Raw genomic sequence first — 21084 nt, 5'->3', positions numbered from 1 at the left:
AATATGACTTAAACCAGTTTAGTGCAGTTCCTTTAATACCAATGACATGTACCAGTCTCTGTAAAAGGATATGGTGGTTAATTGTATCAAAAGCTGCACAGAGATCTAATAGGACCAGCAGAGAGACCAGTCCCTCATCTGATGCTAGTAGGAGGTCATTGGTAACTTTGACTAGTGCTGTTTCTGTGCAATGATGAATGCTGAAACCTGACTGGAAATCCTCTAATAAGCTGTTGCTGTGGAGAAAGTCACAGAGCTGTTTAGCAACTGCTTTCTCCAGAATTTTGGAGAGACAAGGAAGATTTGATATCAGTCTGTATTTGGCCAAAACTTCTGGATCCAGGGTTGCTTTTTTGAGAAGGGGTTTAATTACTGCTACTTTAAAGGACTGTGGGATGTAACCAGATAACAGCAACACATAAATAATGTCCAAGAGAGAGGTGCTAACGAGGGGTAGAGCGTCTTTGAGCAGCTTCGTTGGGATGGTGTCTAGAGGAGAGGTGGACGTTTTAGAGGATGAAATTATTGTACTAAGCTCATGAAGGCTAATGGGAGAAAAACTTTCAAAGTGTATGTCTGGTCCTGCACCTGCCTCTAAGGCTTCAGAGGTTATAGGTGCCATGTTGTCAGCTGATGGCAGGAGGAGATGAATTTTCTCTCTAATAAGGAGAATTTTGTCATTAAAGAAGTCCATGAAATCATTGCTACCCAGGGAAACAGGAATGCTTGGTTCAGTGGAGCTGTGGCTCTCTGTCAGTCTGGCTACAGCACTGAAGAGGAACCTGGGGTTGTTCTTCTGCTCCTCGATTAGTGCCGAGTAGTAGGCTGCTCTAGTTCTACCAAGGGCTTTCTTATAGGTCTTAAGGCTATCTTGCCAGACTATATGTGAGTCCTCCAGTTTGGAGGAGCACCATATTCTCTCCAGTTTCTGGGTTTATTGTATAAGCTGTCTAGTTTCCGAATTGTACCAAGGTGCTTGTTTCCTTGGATTTATGGTTCCTTTTTTAGTAGGACAATTGAGTCCAAAGTTGTCCTTAAGTTTCCGGCTGCACTATCGATAAAATGATCAATTTGGGAGGGACTTAGGTTGACAACAGCGTCCTCTGTTACAATAAAACCGAGCGCAAAACAAAAAAAGTCTGGAAAAAAATATTGACCCACAAACTTATGGCACAAAAAAGTAATGCTTAATGTGTAAAGGTCTGAATTCTGTCTGGAGCTCTTTACCTGGTGATAGTGAGGCACTGCAGCCATAAGAGGCAGTAGGAACCCTCTTTAGGCAAGTAACTAATTCCAGCCACTTGCAAATCAATACATTTAGAATTTTATAAATGAGCATTTCCACGTTTTAAATAAAAGGGGTGGACACACTCCGACTTTCTTTCTCTTGCCTGCCTGTTCAGAATTCAGAGGAAGTCGAGCCATTTGAAAAAAAGAAAATTCCCAGGAGTCTCCTTCCCCACACTCCTCTGGTTTTCAGGCTCTGCTTGAATATATATATGAAGCCCACAGGGAGATCAAATGCACTCTTAGATTTTCTGAATAATAAAGTAAAAAACCTGACATATGACATATCAGACATTTTCTACGTTAAAAGCCTATAAAATAAAAAAAAGAAACGTCCTATCATTTTCATGGTGTGTAATTGAAAGATTAGAAATAAAAATTTAATTTCGCATCCTCTTTACATATTTCATGCCAAAGCTTCTCCGTTATTAAGTGTTCTCCTTTGCCTTGAGCACTTCCGTATTCAGCCTTTCTTTCTTAATTCTATTTTTTTTCAGAATCATTTATTACCCCTTTCACTGCTCATTAACAACCTCACACCTATTTGTCCAGTCGAGTACTTTCCTTTGTCTCCACTTGTAAACGGGCCGATGCAACACGGTGAGGTGACGCTCTTCTGTGTACCATCAGGGGAACCAATGTGGGACAAACCAATAAGATTAGTGTCTGACATTTTTACAATTTCCACTGAATAAAAGAAACAAGGGCAAAGACACAAGTCATAGTTTGGAGTCGTCTATGGCTCATTAACGTACAACAAGAGAACGGTTGGGAGGAAGATTTAAGAGAAGGAAAGGTGATTTTAAAGCTTTGTTCTGCTCTATGACCGGGATTCTAAAGGTAGACGAGAGCTGTTCAGTGATGGTGGACACAGCTACAGCCACGCATTTGTAACATGCAGAGAACCCGGTTTCCGCGGTCAAACTGAAGACCTTTTGAGATTGGCACACAGTTAGTTTCACCTTGAGTCTATATTGATATTATAAGTATCTGCAAAAAAATGTGAAACTTGATCATTGTACAGATATGAAAGGCAAAAGTCAAAGTTTTCATTATACAACCCATTGCCATGTGTATGAAACGTTGTGTGTTGATCGTGGCCACAGTATCAAAACTCTGTCGTCTCATTCAAAATATGAATTCAAAAGGAAGCTATGAATTAGTAGAATTGTTTTTAAGTGCTGTGGTGTGGTTGGAAATTGTTTTACTCGCCGCTCTAGTGAACACTGGCGCCACATCTCTGAATTATCGGCCAATTAAGAAAAAATTGAAAAAACAACAACATAAACACAACCTACATTGAGAACTTAACACTGTCATGCAAGATCAGTATAATTAAAATCAGCAAATACACTCTAAAAAATAGATAGGGACAGGTTTGTGTAACGGCTCCAACACTGACCAATGAACCTTTGGTATTCAGACATGTTTGTACCTGAGTATCTCTCCCATTTTATTCATAATCAAAGTAAAACATTTAGTTCTAGGTTTTAAAGCCTTGTATTACTCTCACAAGAAAATGTTTCCACAATGTCAATGCTTACAATGCTTTTGTCATTAAACTGGCAAACAGACAGGCACCATTAAAACCTCTCTCTCTGTTCAGCTGCAACCTTTTTACTGTAGTGCTTCAAATCCCCTCTTGTCAATAGCTTGAAAACAAAAGGAAGTAAATCATCTTAATGTCAACAGTGGTTCTAACATTAAGTGGTACTCAACAAGGCCAATACTGTCTGCAGTCCCACTGTATTAGGGGGAAGGTGGTTCCACAGGTGACAGCAACCTGTCACTCATGTGACACCTGTGCTAATAATGAAACAAAGAAGAAAGAAAAAACATAGAAGAGAAAGGGGTGAGTTGGGGAGAGAGATAAAGGTGCACGAGGAAGGTAATAGACAGAATACACGTGTTCTCGATGTCCGAAACGCACCAGTAGAGCTCAAAATAGGGACCGTTGCACCGTAACTTCATTTGAGAGGACACACTCGGCTGTCTGTTCTCTGAAGAACTCTCCTTGTAAAGAGGCAAGTCCTTTTGGGAACATTGCTATCATCTCAAAGAGACCATCTCTCTCTCTTTCTCTCTCTCTCTCTCTCTCTCCCATCTCTCCTTGACAAGGGACGAGACCATTAGGGAACAATGGTGATATCTTTAAAGGGCCTTATGTGGCTGAGAGAACAGAACTGCCCAGACCCAGAGGAGCCAACACTGAACCAGTGGTCACAGAGCACGGAAAGGACAATGAGATTTAAGAAGGGAGCAGTCATGCCTCTCTCTGTCTCTCTCTCTCTGTCTGTCTCTCTCTCTGTGAGTGTGTACAAGGGTGTATAAATATTGTGTGTGAGGACTTAAGCAATTCACTGAAGGTTGCCTTGTTGGAGACAAAAAATTATGTTCCACTTCGGTTTCAGTCCTAATTAGGGTTAGGTTAAGGTTGGAGTTAAAAAAAAAAAAGCTTTTCATATAATCCGTGAATATCTTTGAAGGCAATTTGCATGCACTAAGTTGATTCCATGGCGTGTAATTGAGGCTTGTCCAAATGAAGCGCTTTTGTGCAGAGGAAAACCAACTCAAAAAAACGCATAGGTTGCCTCAGGTTTTTAAGGGAATAAGTCTTCAAACTAAGAAAATCCTTCCCATACATGTCAGATTCAGCAGCTTAGAGTCAACTCTATCAGTAGAAGTTGAGTAAACTGTAATATATATATTATATGTATGTATATATACACATTACACACATATACAGTAACATATACATATGCATATACTGTATACACATACACACACACACACACACACATATATATATATATATATATATATATATATACATACATATATACAAATACATACACACATATACATAAACACACATATACATACACACACACACATACATATATATATATATATATATATATATATATATATATATATATATATATATATATATATATATATATATATATATATATATATATATATATATATATATATGTGTGTGTGTGTGTGTGTGTGTGTGTGTGGGTTGAGTCTGACAGTGCTGGTCTATGAGAAGCAAATGCAGACATGTACTCACTCCCTGTTTATCTTTGAAAATCAGATTTGCTCTGTGTTGCTGTAATGGTGTTATTTACTGCTCTGACTTCTGAGGTAAAGGACTAGCCTTTCCACAAGGGCCACATTTGCCACAATTCAATTTTTACGCCGATATAAACTGCTTGATGCAGCTCACTCATTAGAAAATGCTTTTATATGGCATATTTAGTACACTGATAAAATGCTTTAACGCTTTGGAAGATTGAGTTTGAGCTGGCAGAATGCATTGCAAAACAATTCCGGTGCAGAGATCCATTGGAGATCAATGCATACAACACATTATTTTTTTCACTTGACTGCAATGAGTGAAATGCAGCCCCATTATGCCTGTAAGGAATAAATCAACACAGAATCGCCAAAGACAGATAATGCTCTTCTTTATGGGCTGAAATTTGTTACTTTTGTCCTCCTGCCAGTGAATAATGTCCCTGCTGGTGTTTTTCAACAGCTAGAAATGACACACACACACACACACAAAAAAACAACAACTTTGGTTTGGCTCTTCTCTCTAGGAGATGATACAAAATGTAACATACATTTGAGTTCTAGCTCATTAGTTCAGTTGTCTCCCCTGCATGACTCAGAGTTCAATTACAAGAAGATAAGATAAGGAGAAAATGAGGAAAAGACATTTCATAATTGAGAGAGTCAGTCATTCTTGGAAGTGGAAACCACATCATTGTGTTGTTGACAACATGGTGATCGGTGATTAGAGGGGGTTTTCTTTTGACCAGAAAGAGCCCTAACATAGCACACACTGCACAAATACACCTGTTACTCAGAAGAAATATACGGAAACAAAAAAAGAAACAGAAAATCTAATATCTAATACCTCAACCGAGAGAAATTGTGAGACTGAAGAAACAGAATGTCACTTTATAAAAGGGACACGCCACTTTAATGTGAAGGTAAATGAACTGGAAAAAAAAAAACACTTGCGAAGAAACAGAGCAAGAGAGTGAAGGTAAAATGTCTCGCAGAAGTAAAGATCCCTTACATACTTGGGTCTGTGTTTTACTGGGTTTCATATCCATGGCCATGCCTGACTGACTGTGTGTGTGTGTGTGTGTGTGTGTGTGTGTGTGTGTGTGTGTGTGTGTGGTGTTTATTTAGCAGACAAGAGGAGAGAGAGAGAGTAGACAGAGGTTTTTGTCTTGAACATATTTCCATTAGCTCTCTAATGTTCTTTCATGCTGAGAAACCGTTGATGCCGTTAGATCAGATCAATTCAAAATTCACACAAGAGCAGTTTCATAGATTTGGTTTCTTATGGATGTCAACTCAAGTGAATCATCTTCCTTGCCTACTGCAGAGTCTCATTTCTCTCATGTCAGTGGCTGCATTTACATGGATGGCAGTAATCGAATAATCTAATGAAGACAATATTTCGGTTTATTTCTGTTTCTTAAAGAACGTTCCATTCATGTTTCTGTTTACATGCAAAAAAGAAGCTCAGACTAATGACAGAAGATGCACATATACGCATGTCTGACTTTACTTCCTGAATTTGACCAGCGAACATGTCTGTCACGTTAAAACTAGTGGTACATTTTCGTGTTTTCTTACTAATAATGCAAAAAAACTGCAAAGAGATGAGTTTGAAACATTCACTGGAAGCTGGATCATGTGCTGTAAAGCATGACTGTTGCGTGTGTCACAAAAAAGGCAGTTAAAAACTCTAAAAGGACATCAAAGTGCGATTAAGGAGTAAACTGAGAAACTGTATGTCTATAGTGCTCTTTAATACTGCAACTATGATTGAAATACTCCACGTTCTCCCACTATGGTCGTATTCAGGTTAAAGTTGTCAAAATGGCATTCGGAGTCTTAATCGGGTAAATAATGGGATACTACATACATGTAACTTTAAAAAAAAAATAGACCAATGAAAAAAACCAACACATCAAACACAGCTTTAAACATACTGTGATCGTTATGATATTTGAGGATAAATTGCTAAAACTCACCGAAATCCGAGTCATAGAAAAGGACAAACTTCTGCCAGCTGTACTCAGACACCACTTGCATGATGACCTCGTTGAGATAGACGGGAGGGCGGACCATGAGGGTATAGTCATCTGTTCCAGGGACGCGACTGGTGGGCGGGCAGGTGGAGCGGGGTGTTCCTGCTGGGGAGCGCTGGATGAAGAGGTGGGGGATGTGCATGGCATCAGCGAGAGTCTGTAGGCTGCCCGCAGACATGCAGCCAATAGAGCTGACCAGAGCCAGGATACCACGGTTCATCAGTTCACATGCTGGATGGAGAGGAGGGAGGCAGAGAGGAGGCAAGAGTGATGAGTTATTGTTTCAATCCACATAAAATGACTTATTCTATTACTTCCATTTAGTTTGGCTGAGTCCTGACTCCTGCATCAAAATATTCTCACGAAATAATTTTCTGAATTCCTTTAATTATCTGTGACTTATCACAAGGTCATCAAATTACAGCTCAGACAACATATGGGCATTTTTAATTAGGAAACTTTCTCTACTTGTTCATACATTCACATAGTTATTATGTGAATGTCATACAGGGGAATACAATGAGATAACAGGAGAAATGACACACTGGCAAATATGTACACTGCAGCATGAGAGAATGAGAGTGCTGTATTACGTGTAAAAACAAAATATCAACCCATTACAACTCAAAGAGATTTAAAGTACATTCTTATTTCTAAAATACAACACACATCCACGATGCCATCCAGCTGTCATATTACACTCAACTACAGCAGCTACCCTGCAGAAAATCTCCTGAATACACACAGGCGGAGCAAAGATGGAGCCGGTGCCATATGAAACAAAGCCGCTGACTCGAAAAATGGAGCCTGAAATGCTGATCAAGTCTTAGACAGCATAACTCATATATAGATGAACACATTTGATTGAAGAGATGTGGTACTTGTTATGCTGACCCGGACTGGGTTTGGACCTGAGTAGTGCAACCACAGACAGGACACCAGGACACCGGTGAAGAAGGATAATGCCCAAAGGCTATTTATTGTGATATAAGGGACAAAACTACTCTGTACTAGGGAGGCTAGAATGTGGGGAATGTGGTGCTTAAGCTTTATATGAATGGGATGTGTAAGTAACTGTGTGTGTGTGTGTGCACACATGAAATTTTGAGTGTGCATGCACTAACCAGTCCAGGGAGGGGAATACCTAACACTGGGGGTCAGAGGTCCCAGAGGAACTGAAGGCGGAGCAGGAAGGACACTGTTGGGTTCCAGGAGACAAATGGGGTTATAGTGTGGTGGTCATGTGGTCACAGAGGAGGTTTTGGGAGGCAGAGGAATCACAGAGGAGGACTCAGGAGGCAGTGGAGTCGTGGAGCGGTTCTGGAAAGGCGTTGGGGTCGCAGAGGTACTCATGTGGGTTCACTATGTTCAAGCACTGCATGCAGGTCCAGGCTGACTCTTATAGCTGGGCTGGTAATTGGCTGCAGGCGTGGCAGATTGCCGACTAGCAGCACCTGTGCTGCTGGTCCTCCCAGCCAGAGGAGGAGGGCCAGGGACAGCACTGGGAGGATCCCCAACAGTACTGTGTGTAACAACAGCCTCAAGCCTCACTTAAGCCACTTCAGTAAGTCTCTGAGGAGACCTGACAGCAAATACAATCAGAGTACAGGACTGATGCTCTTCTTTTCATCCAACCTCAATTTTCTATACTGACAATAGAAACCATTGCTGAATCAAATGGAGGTCAGCTCAAGTGTTGTATCAGTTTCCACATTGTTGATCGACCCACATGCTACTTCATTACGCATTTTATGGATTGTATTAGAAGTTCTGTTATAAAATTGTTGTGTAAGACCCTGTTCTTGCCAGACATCCACCACCCACAAAATCTTTGTGCTCCTCTGCTTTAATTATCAGCTTTAAGAAAATGATCTATGCTTATTTATCCAAATTTTTCCTCCCTTCTAGACTTCTACTGCCGTCAAAACCGCCTCTGCCCCCTGCCCTCTTAACCCGGTGCCTTGCTATCTTGTCCAAAGTTGCCCCTCTGAGTGTTTACCTTTCAACCCAAATCATTTCAGAGATGCAGTCTTGCAGTGATTTTCAGTTTTGGTGCCTTACAGCAACACTGAATATTGTACACTCTTCTTAGTTTGGAGTCATATGCCTCGCTCCTCCTCCACCTCCTTCCTAACAGCCCTTTTTCAGCACATTTCCCATTCCACCCACCAGTTTGTTTCATCATCTTTACTCACTAGCAATTTTCTCCCTCATCTCATATTTACCCTCATGGCAACACAAACATCCACCTATCCTGTTTCCTTCCTTCACTAGCCATCTCTCGATCCATCATCTCTTTATCCCTGTATATTTTTTTCCACACTTCTTCGCCTCCCACAGTCTGGTCTTAAATGATCTCTTCCCACATGGCTACTCACATTTTGCCCTTATGTCTGTACCTTCATTCTCTATCCCTCATCCATCCTGATCCTGACTTCATCCCTCACTTCTGCTCCCATGCTGTTCTTCCCTGTCCTCCATTGTGTGCTAAGCACCCGACTCAGATGTTTCTTTCGCTTCAAGCTGACAAAAAATCCTGTCAAAGAGTTGCTGGATAAAGCAAAAAGTGATACAAGACAGTACAGTATATGTGTGCATACACACATACACACACACACACACACACACACAGGCAAGAAATCTCAGTCATGTTCAGCCTATATCGTGCAACACTAACTAATCTGTCAACTGTGAAAAATAATGCCAGAAAAAGAGTGAGAAAAGAAAAAAAAAACAACTTCAAGAAGGAAAAGTTTGAAAAGAAAGATTCACGATGCCAAAAAAAGAATACATTGTGTAGATATGTGAGGGAGCACGGACATACGTGACAATTTCCTCTGTGTCAACTCGTTTGCATGGAAACAAAACTGGTATTTAAAATTGCCTCATGAATAATAACATGATGATTTCTCAAATAATAATAACCCCAAATAAATTTGTGTCTGTCCAACCATTCCAAGCTCTAATTTAGATACATAACAGTCTGACACTGCTTTAAAATGGCAAAAAGTCTGATATATTCCAATATACTGAGCAGCTGTTTATCTTATGAAAGTCTGTTTGAAGGGTAAATGAAACAAGGTAAATGCTGTTGTCATTCAAGTCTAGCGGCAGTTCAGTGATGTCAAACTCATTTGGAGGAAGAAGCTAAAAATATATGAAGACAAAACTCAATCTGTAATTAATTGGCAATACATTGTTGGGAACAAATTTCTTTTTTAGTAATTGCTAAAGGGTTATTTCAGGCTAGCAGATCTACATGCATTGATTTCGTTGATTAATGAGTAGACACAAAAGCAGTTTCAATTTCACTGGCCATTGTGCGAGTCTACATTTCGAGGAATTAATTAGTGTAACAATTTATGATTAAGCCTCAGTAAGTCTCAGCGTCCTGCTCGAGTGCTAAGAAATGGCCTTATTCTGAAAGTATTGAGCCTGCCTCTGTCCTGTCACTGGATCACAATGCTTTCTTCCCACATGTAGATGAAATTATAGATATAGATATAGATATATTCGCATTTCTCTAATAATCTAACTGGAGGAATATCTGGAGCTACGGAAAATGAGCGAGGTTCCATATCTTTATTATGGCGGATGGGCTAACTCTTTAGTCGCACACTCTATTCTAGCTATAACATATTAGCTTAGCATAATCAAGGCCTTCGCTAATAGAAGGCTTTTCTAATCCTCTACTCATTAGGGCACTTTGGAGAATTAGTGCCCTTATCCCCTCCACACCACACACAAGACAGCAGGGGGATTCTAAGCAAAAGGCTCATTTTTGCTCTTTTCTAATGACTTAAAAGACATGTTACGTTTACCCAGCCCAGCGTAACATTACTCTTTGTAACAGGCGGAAGTTACATAGAGAAATAAAACAGAGCTGGAGGTGCACGTGCAGCAATAGATGTGTATTTCTGCAGTCACTTTGAAGAATTTAACTGAAGCACCCTTTGCTTAAATTATGAAGCATTTTAAAGGTCCTGCCTAAGAGAGTAAGTATGAGTTGAATGGCAAAGCCGTACAGATGGATGTTGTTTACTCATACTTTGCCATCATTATTGTGTGTCGTGTACACTGACAGCACTCGGAGCACTAAACAGTTTTGGACATAGAGTGAGGCTGAGGTGTGTAGGAGTGCAGAAAATGGAGCCATTTGGAATTTTTCACCTATCATGCTGAACCATAACCACCCACTAGACCACAAACTCACACACCACCGCATCATTGCCAACACACACACACACACACACACATTTCTTCTGTATGGGCTTGGATGTCTCACGATAAATCATTGCTGGATCAATTCTTGAGAAAGCATCTAAGTCCTGTCAAGCAAGCAGAGGTGTTTACTTGGGGGATGTACAAGTCAGTCAACAAAAACATGTACACATCCAGGAGTTCACACTGTTAGCCATCTCTCTTCTGCAGTTTTTTTTTTTTTCCAGAATAGTTGCATGCCTGTGTAACACCTGTGAGACCACCAAAACCTCAACCGGGAACCCCAAATCACAATAGATTAATAACTTCGTTGAATTCATATGAATACCGAACCGTTTAGTCAGGCAGATGTCGTTAACATGTTTGACACATGTCCTGTATGTCAACGTGTGCAGTTACACATGTTGTCTGCAACCGAGCATGTTATTGAGCTCTCTCTTTTCATCTTGTTGGTTTGTCAGATTAAATGGACTGCTTGCACTTCACATGCATCCAGGTGTGAACGATCCTTCTCTCTATCTGTCTCTCTCCAAGCAGCTGTCTTCCACGACTCACACACACACACACAAAAAAAAACACACCGTGGTCCGTCGACAGAGAAGAGAAAGCAAGGAAATCAATACTTGCAAGTACTTATATGATTGTTGCTGTGATCATGTACTAAGTGGGACCAAATACACCTAAGTTGGAGACAGAAGTAGTGAAGAAACTGCAAGTTCGCCATGTCCGTCAAAGCATTTGTTGCTTTCCTTTTTTTCCAGCTAGTGAGAGATTTCAATTGCTATGGTATAGAAAATCTGTCGAAGCCTAATTGTTACACTTCTTCCTCTGGATTTAATAAAAGGCTGAACCACAAAGACGACAGACCTGCTGGTACCATGTGTGGGTTCGAGCAATTTTATGAATGAGGAATCGTTGTAATGGTGCTGGTACAATTGTGTGGTTCAAGAGTTCGTCCATTGTTATTTGACGTTTAAACATGCAGAAGGTAATGATGGGTCCTGCCCCTCCTCCTCCTCCTCCTCCTCCAGTGTTTTACAAAGTTGCTACTAGAGAAAAAACCTTGTTCTCAGCAAATGATCGACCAGCAGTGAAACGTGGGGCCTGCTTTGCAATCCTTCGACACAGCCCCTCACCCTAATTTCTGAATGGACAATAATGGACTACACAGGCACAATAGAGTGTATTCATAAATCTGCAACCTAATGTTAAGACGAACCAAAAGTTTTAAATTAGTTAAGTGATATATATGCTGATGAGGTGCAATGAATTATAGAAAAAGAAAAATTTTGAGCTAACAAACTAAGGAGAGCGAACAAACTGGGATACATGGTATGAGGCCTGTACGCCATGTGAAGTCTGTTTTTACACATCACGCCATGTTTTAGGTACCCATTCAAATGAGGTAATACTTCAAACAGCTACAAAAGTATCAGTACATCTGCTCCTTATGACCAATTGCAAATGTTTCACATAAAAAAAGACTCAAGCACATTGAAAACTACTCAAAATCATGTTTGATTTATAACATCATCAAATGTCACATTATTATGTCACCTACAATGTGAGGAAGGCACTGAAAAGTGTCAATGTAAATTATATGCCATAACTAAACTAACATAATATAAAATATTATGGCCATTACATAATATGGTATGGAAAAGGTAAGAATTATTCCCATCTTTTCTGCACTGCATATACCACATTACATTACAATACTGCAGTCGCAAAAATGCTGTAACATCCATGGCAAGTCTGCCCCCTCAGTCTGTTCATCCTGGTGTTCGGGCTTGATCTCTATTGCTGTGTGTGTGTGTGTGTGTGTGTGTGTGTGTGTTGTGTGTGTGTGTGTGTGTGTGTGTGTTTGATGAGTGTGTGTGATGCCTACTGATGTTCTGTTGATGTCCTACTTCTGTATCTTCAAACTATCAGACTAGCTCATACTGCAGCTGCCAAACAGCTGCATACAGCTAAGCTGATGCAGCTAGCTGCAGCATAATATGCACGCTGCTAGGCAGCAAAGTCATCAATCCGTGTGCTATACACTTGTCTGCGTGTGTCTGCTGCGGTTCACTCCTTGAGGAATTAACACTTGAATTAATTTGGTTGAGAAGGTAGAAAAAGGCAACATTGCCTTTTAGCCTTTGTTTCTCTAGAAAGATATCACTGTAGTTGTCCGACTCCTTCCACACTTAATGAATATCTGATTCCTCACTCGGATTTTCTCGCAAAAATACAATATGTTCCTATTCCTGCCCGCAGTATGCCTCCCCACCCCCCACCCTGTTCCCATTAACATTTAATGGACCCCCTTTGGTCCCTTCATCTTGTCACATTTAACATCATCTATTCCTAGTTAGCTGGAGTCTTTGTGCCCTGGAGATGTATACATCCTCTTTCATCTAGTTTCATCTTTTGTCTTCACTGCGCCTCCTTTTCTCATCCCCTTCAACGATTCCTCAATTCACTAACCTTCCCAACTATATTCATACAGTTATTGCGCTCACGATTCCGACACTCACCAGATGAATGACCCTTCTCCCTTTCTCTAGTCACCATCTCTCTCTCCTTCCCTTTTACCTTCTAACTCCCTCTCTTTCCCACTTACTCTTCTTGAAAATAACCTCCTTGTAGTCCCCTCATCTGTCACCCTTGTTCTTTTTAGAATTCCACCTCTCCGCCACCCTCTACTCAACATGACTCAAGACCATAATTTCCCTGATTTTTTAGCATCCCGCGTCTTTGCCTGAGAGATTAATCCCATTTCCTCTAACATTACTTATTCCATCTCTTTCAGATCTCCTCATTCATCCGTCATCTCAATGTATTTGTTAAATCAAGCCCCACAAAAAACCTCATTCTCTCCTTATCCCACTCTTGAAAATACCCTAGAAACATGAGCAAACGTCTTCCAACTATGTCATTATTCAGTACCACCTGTTAGGTTTATTCCCATCGCTCCTGTTGCACCACCAATAATCTAGTGCCTATCAACCTTACACAGTCTCACCTAGTCAAATTATTTTAAATGTCACACCTCTGGCAAAAAAAAAAAAAAAAAAAAAAAAGAATTAAAAAAAACCCCTACATTTCTATTTCATGATTTAAGGTCAAATTAGTGGGATTTCTTTATACTGGCTGAGGCTGACCCCTGCACTGCAATCAAGTTCTTGCGGTTTGAATTGTCCCATGAGTTTGTGGAGGCGGTCTGGTGATGACTCATTGTGATATTTTCAAAGGTTGCTCGTAACCTCTCTGAAACTTTTCCCTCATTTGATTTGCAATTTTTTTTTTAAATTTAAAATCCCAAAAATCAATTTCATTTATTTATTTTCAAATAGACATTGTGAAATAAAAAAATCTTTCTTTTAATATTGCTCGTCAATTGAGGTGCAATTATATGTAACAATTATAGTATTATTTATTTCAATAGTTATATCATGTTATAAAATTGAAGATTTTTTTCAAGTTTTTTAAACAGGCCTTTTAAAAAGGAACACTAGGCTTCATATCAGTTGAGCTAACAGGGGGCGGTGGGGGGGCAGATAAATCTGGGCAAACCCCCTCTTCCAGTGCTCAGCATACACGTCTCTGACAGTGATACACAGGTGGTCCTTTCAATTTTTGGACCCGTAGGTTATAACCCCGGATCGGATCGAGTCCAATTGGTTGAATGATGATTATTGTTTGTTCAGAATGTCGTAGATAAAGTGGTTAAAGTGTTAAAAACCTTTGACTAAACTATCACTTGTGCAACAATTTATAGTTTCTCATTTCCTGTTTCCTTGTCTCATCTATTCTTCCCTCCATCTACCTCCATCCATCCAAAGAGACTTGACGCTATATCTCTTTGTGTCCAATCCCCTATCTGTTGTAAAGTCAAGTAGATGAACATGTCCCCTAGGAGAATCCGCAGCTCTTCTGTTTACAGCCTCAGGGCATTTACTGCTATTACTTCTCCAGGACACATCTAATTCTTTCTTTCTCTCCTCTTTTTTCTTTTTTCCAGATACAACCATTGGTGGCCTTGGAATCATTTCTAATGTTTTCAATTGGAAGCCACCCCCCCCCCCACCCAAAAAAAAAGAAAATCATACAGCACATTATTCAGTGTGCATTTACAATTGTCTTCCCTCTCTCTCTCTCTCTCTGTCGCTCTCATATTCTCTTTGTCAGCTAGGGTAATGACCCATTTGTCAACGCTTTAATCATATTTAGGACATTGATTGGTTGTTGTTCGCTGCTAATGGCTCAGTGTGTCTCAGTTTTCACTGCGTGCATACACAGCAGATGTCATACCCCCCCCACACACACACAGACACACACACACACATACGGTCCCTCAATTGGTACATAAGTGTTTGTGCATGTGCAATAGTGTATGTGCAGCTCTGTTTTACTAACTGCTCTCATGTCATGATGCACACGCAAATCATTGCCAGAAAATGAAATACTGACTTTTATTAGAAAATTATGTTTTACAGCACCGAGCTGATTTAATGTAAACATTTGATAAATATTAGCCGTTGAGCCTGGCTGGCGGATTGTCTTATTTTACGAGACTGGGACTGCAAATATTTATTACCTTTTATATTTGTTCCAGCTCATCTGTTCATCGTGTGAAAGACTTGATCATAGCCAGTGAAGAATGATTATTCATTGGAAACACTGGGATTTCTAAGAAGAACTTTTTTTTTTTTTCTTTTTGCAAGGGGCTGATATTTTGGAATTTAATTTTTAAGTACAATGTAATGTTGATGAATCAGCTTATATTTTTTTCTCCTATAAATTAAGGAAAAATATGTAAGTAGCTACTGTCAGAAAGGTTTGTTTGTTTTCAAATACAAAAAATAAAAACTGCTGATAAAGCTTCGTTGTCATAAAACTGTCATTGTCACTTTCAAATTATAACATTATATTGTATTATATCAAATACAGTATAACATACAACATTATACCAGATATTATTCTGAGACCTGAGTATCAAGCTTTGTTCTTTGATGATAATATGGCAGTAAAGCTAAATCTAATATAACATCCATCCATTTTCTCCCTCTTATCCTGTTAAGGGTCACGGGGGGGGGGGGGGGGGCTGGAGCCTATCCCAGCAGCCTTCAGGCGAGAGGCGGGGTTCACCCTGGACAGGTCACCAGTCCATCGCAGGGCCAACACATAGAGACAGACAACCATTCACACTCACAGTCACACCTACGGTCAATTTAGAGTATCAATCAGCCTCGTCCCCTCTTGATGTCTTTGGACTGTGGGAGGAAGCTGGAGTACCAGAGAGAACCCACACAGGAACAGGGAGAACATGCAGACTCCACAAGTAGCACTGGATAGTTGCCTGGAGGAAAGGGGCTACAGAACCCTTCACAGTCTTGTGTGCCAGCACCAGGCTTGGGCACACTGGAACCTGGAACCTTCTTGCTGTGAGGCGACAGCGCTGACCACTGCACCACCGACCACCGTGCCGGCCCCTAATATAACACATTTTAATAATTTTTGTATCTGTTTATAACAATTTATATATAACAATAGATCAACTTATTTTACATAATATTCCACTATACATGATCCATTTGTGAAAGGCAGGGTGTCAGTTGTACTTCTGATTTGGTCGAAGACTGATATGATGCATTTCCCTGTGCTTGAAAAGGCAATGTGTCAAGTAGCAAAACAACTTTATTAGCTGCAGCTGTCAGCAGAGATTTGAGTCTGAAGTGGTGCCATGAAAGAGAAATGACAAGATGTGTGAGATAAGTAAGGGGAGGAGAAGGACTTTTTTGGTTTGTGTAGAGGGTTAAATTGTGCATGTCAGACTGAAGGTAAACATGTGGACCAGGAAGAGTGACAGGAGATGTTTCAAATTGAAGAGCCGGGATGAAGAGCACTGGAAAATGAAGAGAGCTTAAAGGCCTGAAAATATAGATGCATAGAAATGCAAATCAGCTGGCAGAGAGGGGAAATGTGTTGGCAATGAAACAAGAGAGGGATGAAGAGATGGATGAATTATAGAAAGACTGTGAGGAACTCCATAATGATACATAACTATGTTAGTTACTTCAATAGGAAAGACGTGGCCTGGAAATAAAGAACTGTTTTACAGAATGGAAGGTTGGACTTAACAACTAATATTGATTAAATTAATATTTTAAGCAGAAACAGACATTGTATTATGAAGAATGTAGGTTTCTTTATCTATTTTTTTGACTCTAATCCTGCTCCGGGCTAATTTTGTATTTCCCCCCTAAACTGGTCTGATGCAATTTGTTTCTTTAAATATAAATTAAACATCTATCTGACAAACCTCAAGCTACTTGTCTTAAATAATGAAGGTTTTGGCTCAACTATACTGTATAAATTTTAATTCTTAACAGTCTGGATCCCCTTCATCCCTGGCCTCTCAATACCAAACATCAGAAGTCTCCACCTACCAAAGCCCTGGATTTTTTGAATGCCAGACGTCTGCTAACAAATGCACTGATAAATATGTTTGGAAGGAAACTTTGAAAGAGTTTTCTTTGATGACTTGGCTGAGCGACTGCTGCAGGTCACAGAAGTGCCACCGTAAACATTGGGATTGGTTCTGCACTGCAGGGCCAAGTGTTTGCACCCACTTCTAGCAACAAAATCTCTGAGATTGTGCTGAGTCCCTACAAGTGAGACGTTGGGGGACTGACCCGTGAGTTATAGTCCTCCAATACTAATTGACTGTCTGCCCACCCCTAATGGGTCTCAAGTGTATGACCTGTGGTGTGTTTTTTCTTCAACATCAGCAGGACAAGAGATGATAAAAAAAAATTTAAAAATTTAAAAAAAGATGATGATGAGGTCCAGCAGTGTTCGCCTGTGTTTCAACTGTCGGACAATAAACCAGCCTATTCCAACACAGAGATGTCTTCAACTGCATTCAACAAGATCTAAAGATGGTATCAAGATCGCATCAGTGTGCCACTGAGAGGGCTGAAGTATAAATAACATCTCGGTACTACCCACATCCTCATGGGAGACTGGGGCTGTTTTCTGAGTTACTCTCAAACATCGGTGAGGCTTTGACACTGCTCTCACCGGGGTGCTGATTGTGCTCTGGATGACCTCATGACAGTCAGTAATAACTGTTTTCTAACTTCCAGCTCTGATCAGAGGTGAGTTGAATGGTCCCATTTTCAACTATTGGATCACTTGGACGTTCCTTTTTTTCCCCCCGGCGCAGCACATTTTAACTCTAAGCAGGAGGAGAGACAGAAGCTACAAAGTGTTTTTTTTCAGCATCAAAAACATTAAAGTGCTGATAGCTGCTGCTGCCCATCGTCATCCATCCGTTCCAGTTCTCTCTCCTCCTTTAGTAGCAGCAGGACCATCAAACAAACGGTTGCTGTCCTTCAGAGCCACCCACCGGACCGTATCAAAAGCACCGATGGCAGTGACAATGACTGGGTGAACCTGTGTCTCATCCCAGCTGAGCAGAAGTAACCTCTTTCTTCTGCAGACCTGTTTCATCTCAGTCTGTCTGCCTTTTTCCTTCAGTAGACATTTTGCGGCTGCTTCCGTAGACACACATCTTTCTCCCGCCAACACGCACATTGGAGGCCCCGTCACTCACTCATGTGTGATGAATCCTCATCAGAAATGTGAGTTTGAGGGCAACGTTTCAACATCTTTTGAACACTCAAGCCAAGCGCTGACGCTAGGATGTGTTTCAACACCTTGGCCGATATCAGCCTTTTCCACATGGCTTTTTCCTTTGAGCCACGTCACATAGAAGGACTGTTGGATACAGACATAAAACTGGGCCCTTGTATGCATCACAGAATGCATAAGCCTGCTTTTCATGACTTTGAGAATGCCAAGGTTATTTTTCAGGAGCCCCTAATAGATGTCCCACTCTCCTGAGTCACTGCAGCGTTGGTGAATGAGTTGCTCAAATTCTGTTTTTTGTTTTGTTTTTTTGTTTCTCACACCAAGAAAATCCAAGGCCATTTTTCAGAACCTGCCACTGTTTAAGCCGGAAACACCAGCCATGACTCTCTTCAACAAGTTGGCATGCACAGTCGCATCTTGTGCTGCACGCTTGCTGTTTCTGTGTGTAATGTTTGAGTCCTTCTTGACAAACAGGGGTGACGGACCCAAGGGACCCTTTGAGGGTGATAACCTAGAGTTATAGTCATATCACTAAAATTGATCTCCCGATCACTGTAGTATGCGTCCACCTGCTTTCTTGTGCATTTCTCTTCATGCTTTTAGTTTGCTCTCTTGTGTTTTGGACTTTGGATTTTTGGAGGGTTGGATTTCTACCCTTTTAAGTTTGAATAACTAACACATAACACAGAAACATCTTGTACTTTTTTTTATTTTAACCAGTGAAATCGGGGGATTTGGATTTTTGGCTTTCATGGCAATTGGCCTGCCGATACCAATTTTGGCCAATTCCGATTTCATTTTTTCGGACCCCTTTGCAGCACAGAGAGAGATTCATTTTCTATCTTTTCTTTAATGTAAAATTCGAACATAGAAATAAAATCAACTTTTCAACAATGTCTGTTAAAAGAAATGGAACAGGTGAGCAGACAATTCTTCAGGTCCAACTTCAGGTGCAAGAATCCATGAGGTGTACTCTTCTACATGTGCATTGTGTTGCCAAAATGCTAGAAGTCGTTGACTGACATCATCACATAATTTGCATAATGGCCATCTGGATGTAGCGATTTGCACATGCGCAATTCATTTGCAGCCTGGACGTGGAGTGGGGCAGGTCTCTTACTGCAGCAGGGGCTGCTCTATGACACTTGGTGAGTGAGACTGACCACCTGTGAGTTCTGTGGGACGGGGGAGGGGCTCACGGTAGCACCCGCTGCTCGCTGTAGACGGCAGCAATACGTGCTTTTAATGGAAACTGGGACTGGAAAAAAAGTCATTAGATTTGACGCTAGCCGCTTTTCACAGTATAGGTTCCAAAGAGGATTTGGAAAGTTCAGAGATTTAGTGAGAAAGTCACCAAGTTGGCAACACTGCGTGTGCGTGCACGTGTGCTGATGCTGCTCACTGTTGATCATGTGGCGTATGAGTGAATTTGACCGGCATAAAATCAGCATATCTCTGTCTGATAGGCCGGTCGCCGTTCATGGCCGATCACGCGAAAATCAGCTATTTCCGGTCAAAGGCCGGTCAATCGGTGCATCCTGAGACAGAAATCCAGCATTTCCCAGGTCTGGAAATAATAAGCATGAGATAATAGCAGAGCCTTGTATTTACAGTGAGTGAACTCCATCATTTGATACTCATCTCACGTTCACGCACCCTAATTTTCACTCATTTGCAGAGGAATATAAAACCTGACTAGTAAAAAAGAAAAAAAGCACCGCATAAATAATAATTGTGCTGAGGTAGACAAAAACAGTACTTTACACACTTCTGAAGGTCATCTCATGACATCTCTAATTTCTTAATAATGACATAAAAATTTATTCATAACCTAAACCCTTAATACCCTACATTAGGTATTCCACCTTTGGCACGTTTCCACAGGAGGTTCTCGTGCTGCTGTTTCTAATTGAAAGAAGAATGAAGAAAACTCCTTGACATTAATAAGCTGCAAGTCAAATGTGAGACACACACACACACACACACACACACTACTTATACATGCAAAGACAATGGTAATCTATGCATCCAGCTGCCCATGGCTGCATGTATCAAATAACAAATCCTGGTGCTGGCACACAAGACTGTGAAGGGTTCTGTAGCCCCTTTCCTCCAGGCAACTATCCAGTGCTACTTGCCAGCGAGTGTCTTGTGTTCTGCCACTACAGAGCTCTTTGCTCTCCATTCCCTGCACCAGCCTGGTCAACACTCCCCATAGGATCAACCATCCTCACTCCTGGCTTTCTAACACTGAAGTGACCTACCAAGCACAGAGAAAAATCAGTTGCCATCCCACCCACAGACGAAGAAGAAAACATTTCTGGTTGTCTAAATAATTGCTACACCCTCTCCTCTACTCACACCAACTGTGTCAATCATGTCCATGAACTAAATCATTTTGCTGAGTTGTTTTCCTTTTTTATTATCAAATGATTTTTTTCTCTTTGGTGACCTTTTCTAGAGGGCCTTAGTGTTCTGTAAAGTCAAACTTTGTTGATCTATTTATTCAAACTGCAAGAGTTTGCAACTACAGTATATGAGGTACCATTCTTTGTTGAATAAGATTCATCAATCTGATGATGAAATTGATATGCAAGAATAACGTTAGTTCTTGTATCATCCCCACCAGCATGATTTCTTTCTTTGCCTTTCTTTATTTCTGCGCTTTCAATCATGTTTTTTTTTTCTTTTTTTTTTAGATTAAAAGATTAAGCAATGTCCCAGGGGGATTCTATTGATAGTAGAAATGCCCACTTATGAACGGAAGCCAACTGCCTGAGGGAATGCACCAGCCAAAGTAATCATTTAT

At 40.6% G+C, this 21084-nt stretch overlaps 1 protein-coding gene across 3 annotated transcripts in view; it reads right to left on the bottom strand.

Moving 5' to 3' along the window:
- grid2 (glutamate receptor, ionotropic, delta 2) overlaps positions 1–21084 on the bottom strand; it is a 506248-nt gene that overhangs the window by 201852 nt on the left and 283312 nt on the right. For all 3 annotated transcript variants that reach the window (XR_015116476.1, XM_086206352.1, XM_086206353.1), the window contains one exon: positions 6354–6641. Coding sequence is in view for 2 of the 3 variants with exons in the window: in XM_086206352.1 (XP_086062478.1) it covers positions 6354–6641 (288 nt within the window). In the remaining variant the exon portion in view is untranslated. The remainder of the gene's footprint in view (positions 1–6353; positions 6642–21084) is intronic.

The sequence above is a fragment of the Aulostomus chinensis genome, chromosome 6 (genome assembly GCF_037954235.1).
Source record: "Aulostomus chinensis isolate RoL2024-O1b breed Wild chromosome 6, RoL_Achi_v1.0, whole genome shotgun sequence".
Classification (NCBI taxonomy): Eukaryota; Metazoa; Chordata; class Actinopteri; order Syngnathiformes; family Aulostomidae; genus Aulostomus; species Aulostomus chinensis.
Note: the sequence above shows the minus strand (reverse complement) of the source record. Positions and strands in the feature narration are given on the sequence as shown.